The sequence below is a fragment of the Buteo buteo genome, chromosome 25 (genome assembly GCF_964188355.1).
Source record: "Buteo buteo chromosome 25, bButBut1.hap1.1, whole genome shotgun sequence".
Lineage (NCBI taxonomy): Eukaryota > Metazoa > Chordata > Aves > Accipitriformes > Accipitridae > Buteo > Buteo buteo.
The window spans coordinates 2,457,912-2,478,253 of NC_134195.1; the positions used below are offsets into that span (position 1 = coordinate 2,457,912).

General features: G+C 40.0%; 1 protein-coding gene across 6 annotated transcripts in view; it reads left to right on the top strand.

The window, feature by feature from the left end:
• The window catches only part of MCF2L (MCF.2 cell line derived transforming sequence like), a 125,182-nt gene that overhangs the window by 19,471 nt on the left and 85,369 nt on the right, over positions 1 to 20,342 (top strand). Inside the window, exon 1 of one of the 6 annotated variants that reach the window (XM_075057574.1) lies at positions 4,455 to 5,623. The exons of 2 other annotated variants lie outside the window; for them this stretch is intronic. In XM_075057574.1, the coding sequence (XP_074913675.1) occupies positions 5,503 to 5,623 (121 nt within the window). In that variant the 5' untranslated portion in view covers positions 4,455 to 5,502. Of the gene's footprint in view, positions 1 to 4,454; positions 5,624 to 16,547; positions 17,093 to 20,342 lie in introns of those variants that run through there. 3 more of the 6 variants (XM_075057577.1, XM_075057573.1, XM_075057575.1) reach the window with 3 other exon arrangements.

The window sequence follows — 20,342 nt, forward strand, 5'->3', positions numbered from 1 at the left end:
TACTTGAATTAGAGGGACAGATGTTAGGCTTTAAAAGCTTTTTGTTATCTTTACAATTAAATATTAACACTTCCAGAATATTGAAACCCTAATTTTGTATCTTGCAAATTTTTTTGTTTCTTATTGTACATTTAAATTATGAAATGCTCTGTATTGATTTTAGGATTTATTTTAGTTTAATTTTTCTTTTCAGTGATTGCTTTAAAGAAAGACTGGCAGCTGTGATTCAGCAGCATAATGTGCAAGTATAAATAGAATGCAAGCTGTCCATTTATCTCAGTCCTGATCTACTTATATTCATCTGATGCTTATTACAATCATGGTTTGTCTCTGAGCAGATACATCCAGTTAGGATTAAGCTTGGACAACTAACCTAATTCGCTTTTGTAACTTAATTCAGGGTTTCCATGTTTTCACAAGACTTCTTGTGAAACCAATTAATTCTTTTAACTCCTAACCTTTAATAAATCAATATCAAAATATTGAGAATGTTTATCACTGTCCATGTTTTTGGGACATATTGAGTTTGTTTGTAGTAGCTTTTAGGTTTGCCAGGATATATTTCCATTCATATGTATTTCTGAGATTTCTCCCCTCTTCAGCTTCTCCCTATATGTCATGGTATTTTATTAAATGTAATTTCAGTTCACAGATTCTCTAGATTACACTATGGGAGCCCTTTCTAAACTTTTTGTTAGAGAGAATGTTCTGATAGAGTAGCCTGAAAGTGAAATATAAGCACACCTATCCAATTCTAACAAGGATAAAAATAATACAGGCCAAAGATTGTATCTAAACTTTATATTCATTTCATCCACATTGAAAAAGGAAGGTTCATTCTTTTCTTGTATTTCAAGGATACTAGACTATTCACAGAACAATGATTTATTTCTTGGGTTTTCAGACAGGTTTTCTCTCAGCATTTTACCTCTACAAGAGCCCCGTGGAATTTGTGGATGTAAAAATAGCAAGTTCTATGTCTTTAATGCCTCAGCTACACTTTATTTTTCATTTAAAATCAGCCTCTAGCTGACTTTTTACTGTTTTAGCCTAGTGACTAGCCTCTGGCATGGATTAATCTTTGTCAACTTGTTTTTAATTTTAAAAATCAACACAAGCAACTTGCCATAATTCAACATTTATGTAGGGTTATAAGAAAGCTCAGGACTAAGCATAACAGCAATCTGTGCTACCTTGTTATGGTATATGGGTGTTCAACTCTATAAAACAGATTACATTTCAGATTAGAAGTAGCTTGTATGTTGTAATTTTAATGTGTGCAAAATGATAATTTTCTTCAGTAATGTAGCATGAGTCCAGTTTAGCTTTCTGTACTACTGTTCCCAACAAAATAAACGTGTGCAGATAATTGATGAAGCGTGCTTTAAACAGAAACATCTAAACATTTCGCTTTTCTTCCCCCTCATTTAATTTCCACTGTTATTGTGAATGTGCTGATGCTGAAAGATACACATGGCACTTGCCCCTTTTTGAAAAGACTATGAGATTTAGCTTGTATGTGCCCTTACATTTGTTTTTTAGAAACTGTTCCAAGAAACAGTAATTTCTGAGCTCTGCATATGTGTATGTTAGATGCAATTCCCCGTATAATTTTCATAGTCTTTTATATTCTTCATGCAAGATCTCTCCTGCAGTCCTCCGGGTTTTTATTGGGGATTTGATGGCATTTATCATACTGAAGTTTCCCTGCAGAAGCTCCTCCCTGCCGGTAATCCAGGGGAAAAGACCAGATGAGTGGTAGATAATAGATCTCACAGGTGGACTCTTGTGTGGGGTGGGTGTGTGTGTGGTGGGATCTTGGAAGTGCCAGGCATGAGAGGTGCCATGTTTTCTTATCTGTGAGATGCACTCTTTTCCCTGGAAAATGAGATCTACAATTAAGGAGAAACAGCAACACCAGTGGCAGTGGCATATCAGCAGATACGAAGAGTAACTTATGTTGAGGAGTGGAAGAAATACAAAAGAAACACTAGAGCAGTGTTGATTCTGCTACCAGAGCCTCCTGCACTGCACAGTTAGGAGGGATACATGGTCCTATAATATGAACATTCCAGCATCTCATTGCATGTGAGTATGTAAGGAAGGGCCTGTAAATAATTGTTAGGATATGGAGGAAAAATCTCAGTATGGCGTTTGAAATGTCCCATAAAGATAAGGCTCCTGTATAAACAAAAGGATGAAAGGAACAGTGAGAACACCCAACAATGATGAAAGTGATGGCAGCTTAATTTAATGATTCCCAAGAAAACTTGAAGTTATTGTACTAAAATATTGTGAAGGACCCTGGGAATGAAAGGAGGAATCAGAGAGAGCATACAGATGTAAGTCAGTGTGGCTGCTTCTGTTGTCAATGTGCAACACTATGCCTGCAGTCAGAAACAAACCTGGAAATGAAGCATGAGAAAAATAAGCCCTGTTTCATTGCCACAATTTTGTTGATTCCATCAGGCTGTCTGCAGTCTTTAAAAGATAATCATGGAGGTATTGCCGGTTGAACATTACTGTTTGTGTGACATGAAAAAGAGATAGGTACAGTCTAGTTGGTTCTGCCAACTAATACTCAAAGAATATTACTGTCTTTAAACTGCTATGTAATTTGCTGATGCCGTACAGAGCAGAGAAAAAATCCTTCTAATAGGAGCTGTTGTTATAGTAATGCCAACAGCAAGGGAAAATATTCAGATTATTTTCCTGGAGATAGAGGCTGCTGCTGTTTGGAAAACACTGCATTACACCATCTGTTTCCTTCTGATTGCACACCACCATAGCCATTGTTGTGATTAATTTCTTTGCTTCTAGGCACAAATTTGAGTGCTCAAAAGAAGATTAAAAGCTTGTTTTGCGGACAGGCATGTAGCTAATGGCTAGCTTTCAGGAGGATTGTGTGTACTTAACTTTACAACTCAAGTCATCAATCTGCATGCATTTGATATATGAAGAAAGCAAGAACGTCCTTTTGCTTCATTGTAATAATCTTCTGCAGGAATTGTTGGTGAGGTTCACTGTGTGCCACTAGAGTCACCGCACACTCAAAACACTGCTGGGACAAAGAGTCACTTTCCATAGAATCATTTAGGTGGAACAGGCCTTTAAGATCATCGAGTCCAACCATTAACCCAACACTAGCAAGTCCACCACTAAACCATGTCCCTAAATGCAACATCTACATGTTTTTTGAACACCTCCAGGGATGGTGACTCCACCACTTCCCTGGCCAGCCTGTTCCAATGCCTGACAACCCTTTCGGTGAAGAAGTTTTTCCTAATATCCAATCTAAACTTCCCTTGGTGCAACTTGAGGCCGTTTCCTCCCATCTTATCTACCTTGTTTTCTAGCTAGCGGCTCAGCTGCTGGAAGAAGATGTGTAGTTTCATCAGCGTCCCACTCGATTGTCAGGCTGGGTCCTTCGGTCATGAGGCTGGTGTGCCCCAAAAGCCCCGAACAAGTAGTAGCTTGCCAGGCAGGAGGAAAGCCCTGACGGTTGGCAATCTGCCACAGGCGTCTCCTGGTCACATTTGGTGCCTCCACTGGGAAACTCGGCAGCAAGGAGCAGGTTGCAGTGTTGTCTCTGTGGATGCTGTTGTTCCCCTGTATCTGACCAGAACTACTGCTTTGTGCCCCCCAGTGACAAGCAGCACAAGAAAATGTGGAATTTTGTCTAATATGGACTCTGTGCCTTACTTCAGTTCCTCTTTTCTTTGAATGCTGAGTATATAGTACAGTGGCAACGTGTATCATTGTGGCTTTCGACCACTAAGCTGTTCCCTTCCTTCCTTTTAATTCCTGTGTTGCTTAAATAAGCTTGGTAGGCCTTTGATCCAGGATGAGTAGCATGGCTCCAATATGCAGTGGTCCATCTACTTAGTATGATTAATTTTGGAAACAAGTGATATTTACATGAAATGCATCAGTTCTGATTTATTTTGATCCTTTTCTTGATCATCACATTTCAAGATTGTCAGATTTGCCTGTGATTTCATGTTGAAAGGTGGACATTTTCCAGCTAAAACTATAATGATTCTTCTCTGTTAACAAGGTATATTCAAACTAGTCTTTTGTAACAAGTTATTTAATATTTACTTCAGTGTGACTTAACTAAAGGTTGTCTGTTTGAATTTGCTTTCAGAGTAATAGTTGGTACACCGTATTTCAAAACACTTCTTCAGTTTGATGTGCGTAATGGTATATATTGGGGTTGTGGCACATCTGTGGCCATACAGGACATAGTTAAACAGAATTGAGAGGGAAATGTTGACTGCCAAGTAAAGCAGCATTATCAGTTTCCTCTCTCCTGCATTGAAAGAGACAGAGGGAACAGACAGTGTAGGGTTTCCTGATATGTTTTAAGAAAGCCTAGGATTCATTTCCCCTCCCTTCCTTCCTATTAGTTGTTTGTTAAGTCCCAGGAAGGTTCAGGTTTTTCTTGTGAGACCTCTCTGCTCACATTCTGGAAACGGGCTTTGCCTCGGAGGGGCTCGGTTTTGCACCTCTGTGCAAATGCAGGGGGAGGAAGAGGAGGTGGATTGATGATGAGAGTCTGACTTAAGGCAAATGAACTGAAGGGGAGTTTCTAATTGACAACACTGTATTCACAACGGTTTTTTCTTTTAATTTGCTGGTATGAGCATAGCACTGGCCCCTGAGGAATACAGGGTGCTTCAGACACAGAAGTAGGAAATGCAGCAAGTGTCAGTGTGAGATTTCTGCCCTTGGAGTGCTGACCTGTGAACTTACGAGCAAGACTGTGAAGTTATAAGAAAGACCTTCAACTTGCCCTTCTTCAGGAGAAACCTCAGATGTCTCTTTGCAACAACTGAACATCCCTCACGTTAAGGAGAAGGATGCGAAGACGGAGGCGATAGTACCAGCTACTTGGGATGAGCAGCGGCTTCAGATCGCTGCACGCGGCTGGAGTGCACTAACAGACTGGATGTTTTGGGGGGGCTTTTCTTCATTTTGGATGAAACACTGAAAAACAGGCAGTTTCACACTTTCTTTTTTTTGAAAATTTCATCTGCTAGTCTGACCTGCTTATGTGAGAAGCTGTGCCTCCTTTATTCTTACTAGTCACACTGTGAGCAGACTGAAAGCTGTGGCAAGATGTCCTGTCTGCTGGGTGCAGTGTGCTAGGAACTGAGAGGGTCTTGCGGCTTCGTGCGGAAACTATTTTGGCATTTTCAGTCCATTAAGTACAACTGATTTTTCTTTCTTCTCTCTAGTAAAACCAGGTATTGGTTTCTGAGGGAGAGCACATACAATACAAAAATAACCGCACTGCACCCATTTCCAGCTCTTTTAATCTGCGTCCTTTTTTTTTCTTTTTTGGTAGCATTTGAATTTGGCAAAGAAATTTTATGTTCCATTGACATTTAAAAACAAAATCAGAGTATCTTTCAGGGTGTTAGAAGACTGTAATTCTGAAGAGCTGATTTTTTATTTCCTTTGGTGCATAACTTGGTGAAGATACAGGGATACACATCCATGTCTCAGCGACGCCTTTTAAGGGAAGGACATGAAAGTCATTTTAGGATCCTACCAAGATTCATCCAAATCCTTCATGGCAGACGGCACTCACGAAATAACCAACGCCAAATATGCTCTGGTGAGGTGAATGTATAGGTGATCCTATAGTGTGATCTATATCTACATAGAACATTGCACTTAAATTTGAGCAGTATGTGAGGTGATGGTGAGGAGTAAGTAGCCTAGTATTGGTGCTACCAATTTTCTCAACTGGTGATTTGTGCAGGAATGAGTATTTTTCCTGAAAGCATACTCATGTAGGGATCCAGCAACTGTAATAGTTAAAAAATAGATATCTTTATCCATTAGACATTACTCATGGATAGTGATTATTTGCTGTCACCAGTACTTTACTGAAGAAGAACATTGTATCTTGTTTTTCCTTGCAGTTCCGGGTGTATGGTAGTGTCTAACAAACACAGATTTGAATGCTTTACACCAACCCACCTTTGATACTCTAGAAAAACTTCACTGAGTGCTCCGGTCTTAAAAAATATAACTAATTACACCAAAAAATTATTTTAACTGTACTGAAAAAATCAGGAAGCCTCTTATCTTTAAGTGTAATGTACTGAATTTAGGACTTGCTGCCACTTATTCAATTTCAAAGTCTGTTTCATACAGTACGTGGTGTAATAATATGTTAGTGTGACTGATAATTATATAATCTTTGTGTTTAGTAAAGCTACATTTGGTTGGGGTTTTTCTCTGAAATAGGTTAACCCTGACTGGCTGGCTGAGATAAGCTGAAGCAGATTTTTCAATAATTAATTAATCCTTTCTTGGTTTTATATGCACAGTGACCTATTATGGTTTTTAAAAAAAAAGATTACTTTTTTTGGTTTCTTTTTAAATTGATTTGGAGCATATGAAATTGAAATCAATGTAAGCTAATCTGCCTTTATAGGAAAATATAAAATTTTCAAGGCCTTTCAATATTCCTTTCCTTAATGTTGACACTCTTCGGAAAAAAATAGAGAAAAATGCCTCTCTGGTGGTTCCTTTTGCTGACACCTTCTTTTGTACTGTGCTCACTGAGTCTTTTGTTATCTGTTTTGCTTGGAATGGAAATTGTAAGGTTTTTTGATAACCTTTTTGTAACTTCTGAAATGTAAAGATTTCACCTTTCCTAACTTATCAGTTCTGGGCATTCATGAGGCCAAGGTCTGGTACCTTTAGGAGTGCTAACTAATACATTATCAAGATGTAACAATGAATTCTGTTCAGCTCAGAATAGAAAAAGTTTTTATGTTAATTGCTGTTAATCACAGTAAAGTCAGGAAAAATTTAGTTGTATTTTAAACACATGGGATACAGTCTTGCAAAGCAAAACAAGGCCTCCTCAAATTTCAGTCTTACCTTCATGTAGGATTCAACCAGCACTTGGTAGTAATGTCAAGTTCAAAGTGTATCCATAAAAGTTACCACTTGCACCGATTATTTTATAACGTTTATGTACTTACGAGTTTTGAGCACTTGCAGGCCATTCGTGAATGGATTGGAGCTAATTTCAAATGTAGGCAAAGCCTTGACTGCATAGCAGGAAAACACAAATTTAATATATGGAACACATTCGAACATAGATATTTTTCCTCATTTTAGCCTAATTTTCTTCAGACTCAGTTCCTTAATATAAATATTGTAATGCTATGCAGTCGTTTCTTACTTACAGGTTCCTTTCACTATATATAGGTATGTATAGTCAGAAAATTGTATGTTTCTGTAGGAAGTTGTCTGTCTTCTCTCCCACCCATCTTTATTATTATTATTCCAAAACTCCTTTTGATTTTGTTGCAGCCTGTTCTGTTTGAAGTCTTCAAGTATGCAAAAATTCTGTTTCCTTTCCTTCCTGTTACCCATTTTATGTTGACAGTAGGAAAGCAATTATATGCTTCTAATGTTACCCTTATATATCCAGTAGGAATTATTCCATTGTTTTGGTCAAAACCATTTTATGGCCTTTTGGACTGATAAGAGGTTTCTCGCCTTCCTGGCAGCAGAACTCATTTTGCATTCAGTGGCATTTCCAGACCAAATGTTACACAGAAGGTGGATCAAGGGTTTAGGTTGTGGAAGGGGAGAGGTACTGCAGCCTGGGAACATTTCTGTCCTGTAGCTACGCTGAGTAAAATTACAATTTTGGCAAGCATGTATTTCCAAAGTAAATGTGCTCGTGATTCTGTGAATCCCATGATGTATGCGTCTCTCTTCTCTTTGTGACAAAATTAAGCCACTCTGTCCTGTTGTCCCAGGTCTGACAGAGCTTTGTTCTCTCTTCATTAGCATCTCTGGAAATTGCCAAGAGCAGCTATGCGCGCTGTCACTTCACCCTTGCCCTGCATGCTAAAATCTTTAATGTAGAAATCTTTACATGAACAATGAATGTCCTAGTTCATATATTGATTTTTGCATTAACTGTCTTACCTTAATGAGGGAAGCTGGGTTGGCTTCCAGAGTCTTCATGCTTCGTCAAATCTGTTTCTCTTTTATTTTCATTTTAACAAAGCAGACTTTATTTACTAACAGCTCGTGGACAGTTAGATCCGTCCTCCTTGGCCTGATCCTCATTGCGCTGCTCTCCACGAGTGTCTTTTACCCAGGGCAGGCTGCGTTGCTTTTATCCCTTCACCCTGGTTGAGCCCTGGCTCTCGCAATGCTTGGTCTTTGGAATGGTTTTCCCAAATCCCCTGGTTTGGAACCAGGTGCCATGTGGCCTCTCCTGCCTGGGCAGGCTCACGTGAGACAGCATCGTGGTTTCTGCATCTGTCCCTGACCCTACGTTTTCTATGCGCTTCTGCATCTCCGACTGCAGGCAGGTGGGATGGCAGCTGTAGAGTTTGTGGAGGATTTCAGCCCTGGAAAGCTGTGGCTTCAAGCAGTCTTCTGTGGGGACGCCTGTCTCCCATCAGCAGGGGAGATTTTCCAGGGTGCTGACCTGCTGTGGCCCTTTGATGGGCTTCCTGGCATGGTGCTCACAAACCGTCCTTTGAGATTCTCCCCCTTCTTGCTTTCTCTAAGCAAACGGGAACAGTAGGTCAGCTTGAACCGAGAGCTGTAAAACAAGTCTGGCAAGTGGAGACTCCAGAGACATCTGTCTTCAGTCTGTGCTGTGCTTAGCATGGATGGGGAGTATCTTTGGAGGCATCTTGTAGTCTGCATCTTTTCACACTGCATTCAGGTTGGTTTTCTGATGAAGATGACTGAAGCTCTGAGGTGGTTTGCTTTCGTGTGTACGCTCTAGGCATGTAATGAATGGATGGATGAGGAGACTGTCTGTGTCCCAGGGTCCTTCCAATCCAATCCAAGGAAGTTCTGCGATGAGGTAAAGTGAGGCAGCGCTGCAATGTGGGTGTCTAATACTAATAGACTTCTGTAGTGAAAGAGTCAGATGAAGCTTGGTTAAACCACAACCTGGGTAATCCACCACAAATAGAGGAGTCTAGAGGAAGAGCACTCTTGCATCTTCCATGTCAGCTGAGGGGATGGAGACATGGTACATCTTCTCCTGGAGTTGTATGAGTATTTCTGTTGGATATTGGGCATTCTTGTATGGGGAGAGGGTGTTAGCTTACAGGCAGGATGGCAAAATGCATGCATGCAGGAAATGTCAGGCTGAACATATGTCAGACTGAATATGCCAGATATACTTAAGTACCTGAAGGCTTCAACGTAGCCAAAGCCTGCCTGGAACCTGTGTAAACACTGAGATTTCTGGTCAGTGTTAAAGTCTGCCACGACAACTTTATTACTGTTAGTCCCCATGCTAGATAGGTCCAGGCATGTAAGGCTGTGTTTTCTGTTTGCTGCATTCACACCTTTGTTTGCTGGCTGGGTAAACATGTTGAAAAGGGATTTATTTGAGATTTGGGGTTTCCACGCTTGAGACTTCCATTACCTGTCCTACTGGAAATGCCCTTGCACTTTTTCCAGCAGAAAGTTGGGAGAGGAGAGTTGGGTGTGAATCCATAGCAGATGTGATAAACTGCACTGAAATATTAAACCTGTGAATGAGCAATTCAATACAACTAGTTCCAGATAGCATTGTGAATATCCAAGTGAAAAACAGTTTTGCTTTGCCTTGTTAAAGCCTAACATGAGTGAAAATATGCTTAGGGCTTCAGCCTATAGCCTAGATGTACTGTATCAGACACTGGGTATATCGGCAGTCTGTAAATATTCAGGGTGGGGACATGAGGGAAGAACATTGCAATTAAAGAGATAATTACAAGAACAATGGCATTACTGGAGGAAAATATATTTGTGAAGTCATCTTGTGCCACCTGTTGCATTTGTGGAACAAAGTTCAATTAATATGAAAGCTCTTACCTTCTCAGGGTAGTTTGTTCTGAGCAGAGGGAGGGAAAAGTGGACATTCTTCTTCTCTGACAATGAATCAGAGAGGAATTTCTGTAGCAGAAATGAAGAGCTATTTTTTTTTCTCAGAATGGTGTTCATGGCTGGATTTTGTGGCACAAGGTAAGTTGGCTTAACTTTATAATAACTCCTAGATCTTGTAAATGTAAACAGACTTGTCCCATCTGCTAAGTCAGGAGTGTGTAAGGTGTGTGGCTTAGGACTGTGTTCTTAGAAGCATTTTGAACTCCATGTTTTATATGTGCCAAAAAAGCATGCATTTCAAGAGCCTTAATATAAATTTTGCTAGCTCATTGATTCTTGAAAATACACTCTGTTCACAGAATGCACATTGTTGGAAGAGTCTGGTGGATGGTAGTGTTTGGATTTTATTTTAAATCACCTTTCCAAAGGAAGTAAAATATTAGATATTTTAGGATCTAAATTTTCATACCAGGTTTTTATAGAACATCTGTGATGTTGTTGTGGTTTAACCCCAACCAGCAGCTCAGCCCCACGCAGCCACTTGCTCGCCCCCCCCCCGGGTGGGATGGGGGAGAGAATCAGAAGAGAAAAAGTGAGAAAACTCATGGATTGAGATTAAGACAGTTTAACAGGTAGAGCAAAAGCCACGCACGCAAGCAAAGCAAAACGAGGAATTCATTCCCCACTTCCCATGGGCAGGCAGGAGTTCAGCCATCTCCAGGACAGCAGGGCTCCATCACGCCGAACAGGGACTTGGGAAGACAAGCGCCATCGCTCCAAACGTCCCCCCTTCCTTCTTCTTCACCCAGCTTTATACACTGAGCATGACGTCCTATGGTCTGGAATATCCCTTGGGTCAGTTGGGGTCAGGTCTCCCGGCTGTGTCCCCCCCCCAAACTCCTTGTGCCCCCCCAGCCTCCTTGCTGGTGGGGTGAGAAGCTGAACAGGCCTTGAGGCTGTGCGAGCGCTGCTCAGCAGTAACAAAAACATCCCTGTGTTATCAAAACTGTTTCCAGCACAAATCCAAAACCTAGCCCCATACTATGCGGAAAATCAACTCTATTCCAGCCAAAACCAGGACAGATGTGCTTAAATTAAATGATTTATTGGACTCAGCCAAGTTACTCAGTGAAAAGTGAGCACATCAGCAAAACCAGCCACAGCTGACCTCTTTACCTCCTTCCAAAACCAGAAAAGTTCCCAAGCATTATGTCCATCAAGAGTGAGTTGTTTCTTCCCTCAGAAATCAGTTTTCAGAGCATCATCATGCAATTTTATAGGGCAGTTTCTGCTGCTGGAATGTAGTCAGTGTATATTTTCTGATAAAGAGGTTGTTACTGTTCAGAGATACCAATTCAGCAACACTGGCAAATGTTTTTCTTCCTTCACATAGTTGTCTGTATTGACTTGTCCCATAAAACTGAGGGACCCCAGCCTCCTTTTTTAACTGTTTTTTTCTGAAATTTTTTAATTGAGTTTTTTTTTTAATTTTAAAATCTATATTCTTTGTGTTAAAAGTAAAAGTGAAGGAATGCATGATTCGAGGAGTGTATTTTACAATTGTGTTAAGATACATGCTATGGTAGAAAGTAGAATTATCTAAAATGGATGACATTATCAATCAATTTCTGAGAGTGGTCCCATTCAAGATCCCTGAAATTGCTTATTGTTCCCCATTTCTTGTGTTAAAAAGTTATTTGAATTCCTTTTTAAATGACATAAAATTATAATATGCTAAATTACAATGTTATAAAAGTTACTATTGTAAAATTTTTGGTGCCTTAATTTTGGGGGAAAAATGTTATTTCTCCAGCTGTGTGCATAATAATGAATGAGTATGTAGGCGCTGGGATACTGGTATACAGGCCACCACTTTTATTCCCCTGGATGATTATTCCTCCACAAAAACAAGGGCTTTTTAAAATCTTTCCAATTAGAGAGGCACGCACACAGAATTAGGGGCAATACAAGACCTTGCCTCTAGGCTCCTGTTCCAATAGATCCACTGACTCTGAACTCCTTGAGCCTGCTCCCTTGCCCCTTGGACCTCTCCATTGTCTGCCTATGGTCTTCTCTTTGTCCCTCTTTGCTAAGATTTAGGCTGTATATGAGTCTTCTTACAACAAACAGACCTTTTCTAAGGGTGGTTGTTGTGTGACATTAAGGGTTACGCATGTGAATGGAGAAAAAAAAGTCAAAAATAGTTGTGTTACTTCAACACATGTAAAATGAATCCTCAGAAAACAGAATGTGACTGTGCCTGTGACTCTTGAAATGGCAAAAAAATGTCTTCCTGACCATTAGTGCCATTTTAAAAGCCCATTTAATTAGAGGCACTAGCATATATGGCATTAATGCCATAGTATGTGGTGACTTGGTAGGAATTTATATATTTCCTGCTTTCATGGCTGCTGAAGAATATATGGAAAAATAATGCAATAGTGAAAAAAAGAATTTATAGTTTCCCTGATGAATAAGCAGAGATACTTTGTTTCAATAATTTAGAGTAAAAATGACTTGCTGTTCTTGTAGCATGCTTTTGCTTTCCCATATGGAAAATTGTCCACAAGAAGGTATTTACTCTCTGGGCAGAACCAGTCTTGGAGCTAGGATGTAACTTTATTTACTCCCTTTATCTTCTTGATTGTTCTTCCAGAAGTTTCCAGCCTCATGTGCTGTTGCAATCTGTTTAGCTGTACTGAAGTCATGCTTAATAAGATGGCCTGCACTACTTCCTTATACTGTGTATGTTTGTCGTGTTTAACAAAATCCCACGTGATTTTCAAATTAACTTCAAAGGTTAAGCTAACCCGAGGAGGTTGAACATACATGGTCTCATGGTAAAGCATGCTAAGTTAAAAGGATCAAAGTTTATTGTAAGATTTCCAGCACTTCCTGATTGAAGCTAGCTCTTGTATTTATTTATTTATTTTATCTTATCTCAGAGCCACTACGTCTTCTTCCAAAGCAGGAAGCAAAGATCAACGCAAGTTTTATGTGTTTCATTTCTTGCTCGGTGATGTAAAAAAGAGATTCTATTTTAGTCAGCAGTTAATCCAACCTCACACACAACTTCTGTTTCTTGCACTTTGACTCAAGTATGGCATGAAACCTTCCTCAGTATTGTTGGTCGGTGTTTTTTCTGAAAATGATGGATAAGTGCTGCTGACAGTCTTAGTTTTCACATTTACTTAATACTCTTTAGTATTTGTCAGCAGTCTTTGGTGTTATTGACGGTGAGTCTGTCAATTTGCATACAATTTGGGGTGAGGGACCAAGTTGTTGAATGTGTTCATTCTTCCCTTTTGGAATGAGGCCAAATAACTAAACTGGAGGACCCTACAGAAATCTTCTGTGGTGGCTGCTGCTTCTTATCCCTTCTTATCCCCAGGTGGAAAAAAATGTGAGAATTTTCCACCTGCACTGCCGTCAGCATGCAGTGAGTCTCAGCCTCATCTAATTATTTTAATCAGACTTACACTTATTTCTCATTGCAAAGTTTCTAGTCAATTTTGGAACTTTTGTAAATAGATGCCACAAAAAAGTGAGTCCAGGGACCAAGTTGGAAGAAGACCTTGAAGAGCTCACTGGGAGTAGCTTGCAGTTGTCTTTTAGTAAGGAGTTTTGTCCACTTAACAAACACATAGCAGTTGCTGGGGCAGTTGGGAGAGGATGATCCTATAATTTCAGATGTGAGTGGTTAGTCAAGAGTATACTTTTAAAAATTGTGACTAGTACGATTCTGGTGACCATTTGTCTTAGAGTTGTCCTAGATTACAGTAACTGTTGTGATTTGTGTATTACCTACAGTAATCTTAATCTGGATGGGGCTGTATCCTGAAAATCATTAAGAGTTCCAGATGGACAGTCTTAAAATAGTTGCTTAGTTGCATTAGTCATGAGTAATTCTCCAAATGATTCCATCTTTTGATTTATTTCTCTGAGAAATCACTTTAGAAGTCTCCACAGTATGTGACGTATAGTTTATATGAATGTATGTCAGAGGGCTAGTTGAAGAACCTGTTTTTAAGTGTCCTTTGGCTTTTGGGGAAGGAGCTACTTGCTTTTCAGGCTTTTATTTGAAGGAAAGATGCAATCTATATTTCCCTCCTTTTCTTCTTCTAGGTGAAAGTCATAAGCTTTCATGACACACAAGCAACTTGTTTCATGCACTGAGTCTGCAGAGCAGAATTACTTTTTAATTCCTAAGCCTTCATGATTAAAAAATAAGCATTTCCTCTGTTTTACCCAAACACTTACCTAATTCTTACCATCTTTGGTGGATTCCAAAGGTGTATATGAGAAAATGGATAGGGATCAGTAGGTCAATTTTTAAAGAGACCTAGCATGGGAGATGAAGAATTCAAGATTATGCCTCTATCGGTTCACATTAGAGAAACTTTACCTTTCCAATACTGCATGACATGGCTGGGTTTTTGAAACAGAAACTCAAAATGTGTCCTTCTTGGGAGCCCAAAACCACACAGCTGTCCTTCAACTCACTTTCAAACTCTCTAGCTTCTACCATCTAAACCTCTAGGACTCCAGTAATGTGTTCAGACATTTTAACTGGACTGTGCATGTGGGGCATGGATAATGTTCTGCTATTGGTCTCTATATCATCTACCACAATGGCTATCAAAGATTGTTGAAGGACTTCAGGTGCAAGTACAGGTGGTGTCTACTACCTTCTTCAGTATAAACTTTTCTCCTTTTGGTTGATAACATTTGACCTTGCCTCCTTCTGTGATTTTTTTTCTCGCTTCCAGCTATTGAAAATTATGTTCTTTGTCTGCAAGGTAACTTGTAATAATAATTTTTGCAGATGTTTTCATTTGACTTTATAGAGTTATTTTAGGGATAGATTCCTTGAAGAAAAAAAACCAAGCTGATGAGATTTTTGAGTGTTTTCCTGTGTAATTAGAAGTTATTTCAAAGTTGAGAAGCAAAATTCTCTGATGTCAGTAAAATGAAAACATTTTATGCTACACTTTGCTTACAGAAATATGTGATTTTTTACTTGAATCAGATAAGATGTGACAGTCTCCAGATGCATGTGCTGAGTAGTGATAGAGTGCTAACTTAATATTTCATGAGAAGATACTTCTTTTGACTGAATGAAGTATATACATTGCTTGTGATGAAATCTTGTAACGCTTCGCAGATGAAACAGTTTGTAGACACAACAGAATGCCCTATGGCAGAAAAGGCATCAGAGAAGTAAAATATAGATTTAGTCATCTTTGAACTCAAGCAGCCAGACAAAATGTGTTATTTATGATAGCCTGAGGGGAGATTGCTATTTTTTTCTGAGTGTCACTCGAACTTTTAAGATTTATGTTGTCAAACAAAGGGACTAAAATTTTTTGCGGTTTCAGAGGGGACCTGCTCTGGCTCAGGTGACTGGCTGTACAGTGCTATTTAAGCGTCATATGAGCCACCAAGGCTCAAAGACACAGAATGCTGCAAATGGAAGTTGGGTACGTTAGCCAAAAAGTGGGACCCTTGGAGTCCTCGCTTGGTCCTTTGGGTCCCTAGGTATCACTCACCACTTTGTGAGTACAATTTTCACAGTGCCCAAAAATATCCCTCTGGGAATGCCAGATTTGCCACCCTAAACTGCAGTGGCATCCTTAAGCAGGGAGATCCTCTGCTTACGTCCCGTGAGGTGTCCTGGTCTGGTTAGCATGCTCCAAGCACGAGTAATGTGCACCTGCAGTTCAGCACAAAACCAACCTCTGCTGCCATTTTCACTGAAGGTGTTGGAGGAGGTTTGATGGTACCAACATCTAATGTTGGAGCTTAAAAACTTAAGAGCTGTCCTAGTGGCCCCGAACAAAGCCTGTTTCCTTGCCAAAGAAAGGACTTGGGGTTTTGGCCCGGCTCTTGGAATTTCTTTCTGTATTAAATTGTCTAAATACACTTCACACTGTATGCAGAGAGCTTAAGTTGTGTTGGAAAAATTTCTAATGAACCTTCAAGCTTTGAGGTGTTAGGAGATTGTTTTGAGCATCATGCCCTTGGACTCAGGTAGCAGCTTTCTTCCTGAAGGTGCCTAAGCTACTGTTTGGCAGTGAATCCAGTTCACTGCCTGAACAACTGGAATTTGTCTGGGGGTTTGAGGATAAAGCTCTTACAGTCACGAGAGTTATGGATCCTCCACCCAGTATTTTCCACTCTGGCATGCTTCTAGTATAAAAAAAGAGAAAAGGTATTCCCAAGCCCATCTTATCAGATGGGTTTTCAGCCATTCGCCCACTTTCAGGTCACCTCAGTTTAGCCCCTTCAGCGTTACCAAGTTAACCCAGCATACTTGTCAGGAACAAGGAGTCATAAACAGAATAGTAACAACTGTTTTCCACATTAGATTGCTTCCTTCTCTCAGTTACAAAAACTGATTATTATTATTGTTTACATTTAAGCAATGAGAATGCTCTGTCCCCTCCCTCCCTGTCCCAGCACACGCCAACCTTGAACCCTTGTGGTCCACAGGATTTTTATGGATGCTATGCAACACAGTTGTGGTAGTGCACTGCTGCCCTGAAGTCTCCTCTCCAAACAATGGGCTTGTTCGCTCTTGAATAGTTTAAATTTTTTAAAACAATTTCCTCTATGTGATGATGTTTATTTTAGGAAGGAAAAAACAGAGGTTGCTGTTGGTACCTGCAAACAGCATCAGAGCTTCAGAGACAGAAGGCAGGTTTTAGAGCACAGTACCAACAGTTAAGCAAGTGAGGGGAGGCAGTATGGTATAAAACAATAATATAATATAAGAACAGAGAAAATGTGACAAAGTAGACTTTGGGTTACAGTTTGCCAAATTGTGCAGCACACGTATACCGATTAGCTCCTAATCTCTGCTGTTGCATGGGAGGCAGTAACTTCAGTGGAACCGCTCTACAGATAGGAGTGGGCTCACGTGAGGTCTGAGTCCATTCCTCAGTGCTTAGTCTTCAGGAGAAACCTCAATTGCTGGTTTATAGCACCATCCTCGATCTGAAGACCTGCTTGCAAAAGGAGTATTTGCACAAGCTCTTTGTCAGCTAACTGCTGGTGGCTGCACCTGTGAATCTTTAAATGCCTGGGAGTCCACCCCAGCTGGGCTGGCTGAAGCTGAATACCAGTCAGCTGCCAGGAGGTGCCAGACGGATGCATGCTGCTTTTTTGGGCAAGCTGATGATAGAGCTGCGAGTCTTTTCCTTCCACTCAGGTACAGTGAGAGCTTTTTCCTTCTTGCCTGAAGAAGAAAGCATGAAACAAGTTCAATGAAGTCATGGGTTTTTGTTGTTGGTTTGGGGAGACTAATATACTTACATGCTCTTGCTTATTTGTAGCTGAGCTACTGTTTCCTCCACTAGCTAATAAACTAGGCAGTTTAAAAAGAAGATGTGGATTTTTTTTTTCTGCTCTAAGGAATTATATGCAACCAACAGTAGGGACTTGAACGTATCTTATATGTAAGCTGCACCAAATTTGTTTATAGTGCAGGAAAAGAAATTCCAATGAAGAAAAAAACCCTGAGAGCTGCTGAAAAACATTTCCAGAATCTCAGGATGGAAAAAAATGGATTATTTGGGGGCCCCTTACACCTTACTTCCCCAAGTGCTCTGAAGAAGTCTGTATGAGATATTTCTTAAACAAAAATCCCATTTCTTGTCCTGAAGTTTCTCACCAAAATGTAGTGCAGCAAATAAATCCTTACTGGGGAGTGGGGATACTTTTAATGTTACTTTGCTGTTGTTCTCTTTGTCTGAGCAGTATCTTTGGTTCTTTGCTGATCCTTTGAATTGACTAGGTATCTGCATTTGTTATCCTTGGTATTGTGCGTTTGGTGTCCTGGAAAGGTGTATGTGTGTTCAGCATTGGCCAAGCTGCTGTAGCATGGGGATCAAAACAGCAGCAGTCACAGGATGTTGTGTGTTTGAGTAAGGTGAGATGGAGGCTTTTGGCAAAGAATATAAAATCTGTTCTGTTAAAAAGACACTGTTAAATACTTCAAAGATTGGCTGCAGGATGAGACCTTAATTGGAGAGGTCTTACTTGCTGCCACCATAGCGCAGGGAACTACAAAGAGTGCTCTCACCTTTGATCCGTTTGCCCCATGCTTTTTCGTTTAGTGCAAATACAAGGGTAAGGGCTAAGTTAAAATTACGTTGAACTAATCAGGTACGCACTTGTTAAGGCAGGAGCTGGTGGAAACTAAATGCACTTTTTTGCAGAGGCAACGAGAGGAAGAGAGGAACGAATGGCTGGGGGTTGTGTCCGGGTTGTCTCTTAGTCCTGTGAGATTCATGGGCATTAGTTCAGCTGCTGCATGTGTCAGAACAAGTGGAATTTGCTCTTTGGCCTTCGTTTCATCCTTCTTTACATCTTCATTCTTCTTATGGAAAGGAGAAGAAACACAAAACCGATTCAAAAGTTTTTTGGGGTTGAGGTGTTAACCCAGAACTGCAAAAGGGGGGACTTGGCAAGTTTTGCTTTCTGTTTATTGCAAAATCCTAGCTGGTGGAGGTGGACGTGATGGCTTGCCTAGTTTTTATAGATCTTTCCTCCTTGTTAGCTAAAGGTTTGCATAATTACATCTCTTGCTTGGCTGGTGCATCTATTTTTGGTACTGTTCATCTGAAAATAGTGTAAAGGTTTTTGAGGTGTGCTGAAAAATCCTGCCCTCTGAAGTTAGAGGCTAATGCTAATAAACCGCCCTTGGCAGAGGAGTGGTTTTGTTGTTTGAATCCACAGCCCTGCCTGAGCTGTCACACCTAGGCCAAAAGTAAATACAGTAATAGGGCAAGTAGCAATATTTAATGTGGAAAATGAAGGTAATGCTGCTGTTAAAAAGCTTGGTCTCCATACTGCTATCCTGAACGGGCCAGGAAGCATCCCAGGAAACTGGAAGAGAAGGAAAATGTCTGTTGCTTTAGGTTGATTAAAATCTCAGGGACTGGCTGCTTTTTCAATCAGGTAAGGGTATAGGTTTCCTGTTTGCTTCCCGGAGAGTGGAAACAGGACACAGTTACAGCTGCTCTGCTGCAGTTGTTTATGGATGTTACAACAGCTCCTTGCAGGGTTAGATTTTTTTTTAAGAAGTGTTTTGTTAAAGGGATCACTACCTTTTTTTAATGCTACAATAATGTTTTCTTAAAAATCCTGCATCTACAAAGTAAAAAGGACAGGTGTGATTGTATGCTGTGTCTTTCCACAGAGAGTAACCAATGTGAGCTTTGTCTTCTCTCCATTGACTAAATTTAACCAAGAATATCACGCTGCTAAGCACAAGGATTAAGGTATTTTGTTCTCTTGTTGCAGTGAGACTTTCTTTCTTGGAAGGAAGTGAATTTCTGTTGAGAACTTGAAGCAGTTCTCCAGGTTGGCTCTCTAGAAGCAGCTAGTCTAAGTGTGTTTTCTGCTCTTTTTCTTTCTCATCAGTGGAAAATGAGCTTTGGTTACTCCTTGCTATTAAGCCTCTTATTTTCTTGAGGAAACTGTGGAGCTTGTTGAAGTCCAGGAAAGTGAAAGGATTGGCAATGATAGAAATTGAGATACTATTTTGGTAACCCGTAAGTGGAGGGAATGGTGAGCTTTGAGGATTGCTCATCATGTTTGCTTGCATTTTTTCCACACTTTTCCCATGTGGGGACTTGGTGGGTTGCACAACCAGAGGCAGCTTGCTGAAGCGTGCATGGGCCACAAAAATTCCAAATCATGAGTCAAAATCAAAACTGGCTTGAAAAGTAAGAAGCTGTTAAGAAGACAGTGGCATTTTTATTCTGTCACTTATGTGGGTTTGACCATTTTCAAGTGTAACCTTACAATAATGTGGGTCAGATTTATGCAGTGTAAGTAAGACTTGAGGTTGATAGCCAGCTCTGAAGGGTTTTGCCTAAAATGACAGGTAACTGAGATGATCTAATAGCCGGATTTTTTTATTTAATTTGGAGCTATGAATTATCCAGTACTGAAATATCATAGCTAACTTGTCCAAACCCACCCAAACTGATTATTTTAGAGATGGAATGGAATGAATGTTTTCTGTCTCTTAATTTTATCTGAGATCAAAAGCAGGTTTCTCTTCTCTCTGTCTTGTTTGCTCTTTCAGGATTTGGGGAATGATGTTTTCTGCAAATGTTCTTTTCCTTTCCTTCCTTTGTAATAAATAATTTTGCAGCCTTTTTCTGTGTTCATCACTGTTGCAGGAGCATCTGATATTTTTGTTGGAACCAATTCTCCCACAACTTTTGACCTGAAAGTTTTTCTGCTTCCTGAGTATCTTGTTAATCTGGAAAAAAAAGATTCTGTGTACTTTAAGAGTCATAAAAAGGGTTTCCTATTGCTGACAAAGTTTCAGTTTATATTTTGACTATAAATATAGCTGCAATTGTGGCACAACACTCCTTTTGTTGTAATGGTCTCTGTTGGTTTTTCTTGCTTTCTGGAGTAATGTTCTTATTAATATATATGTT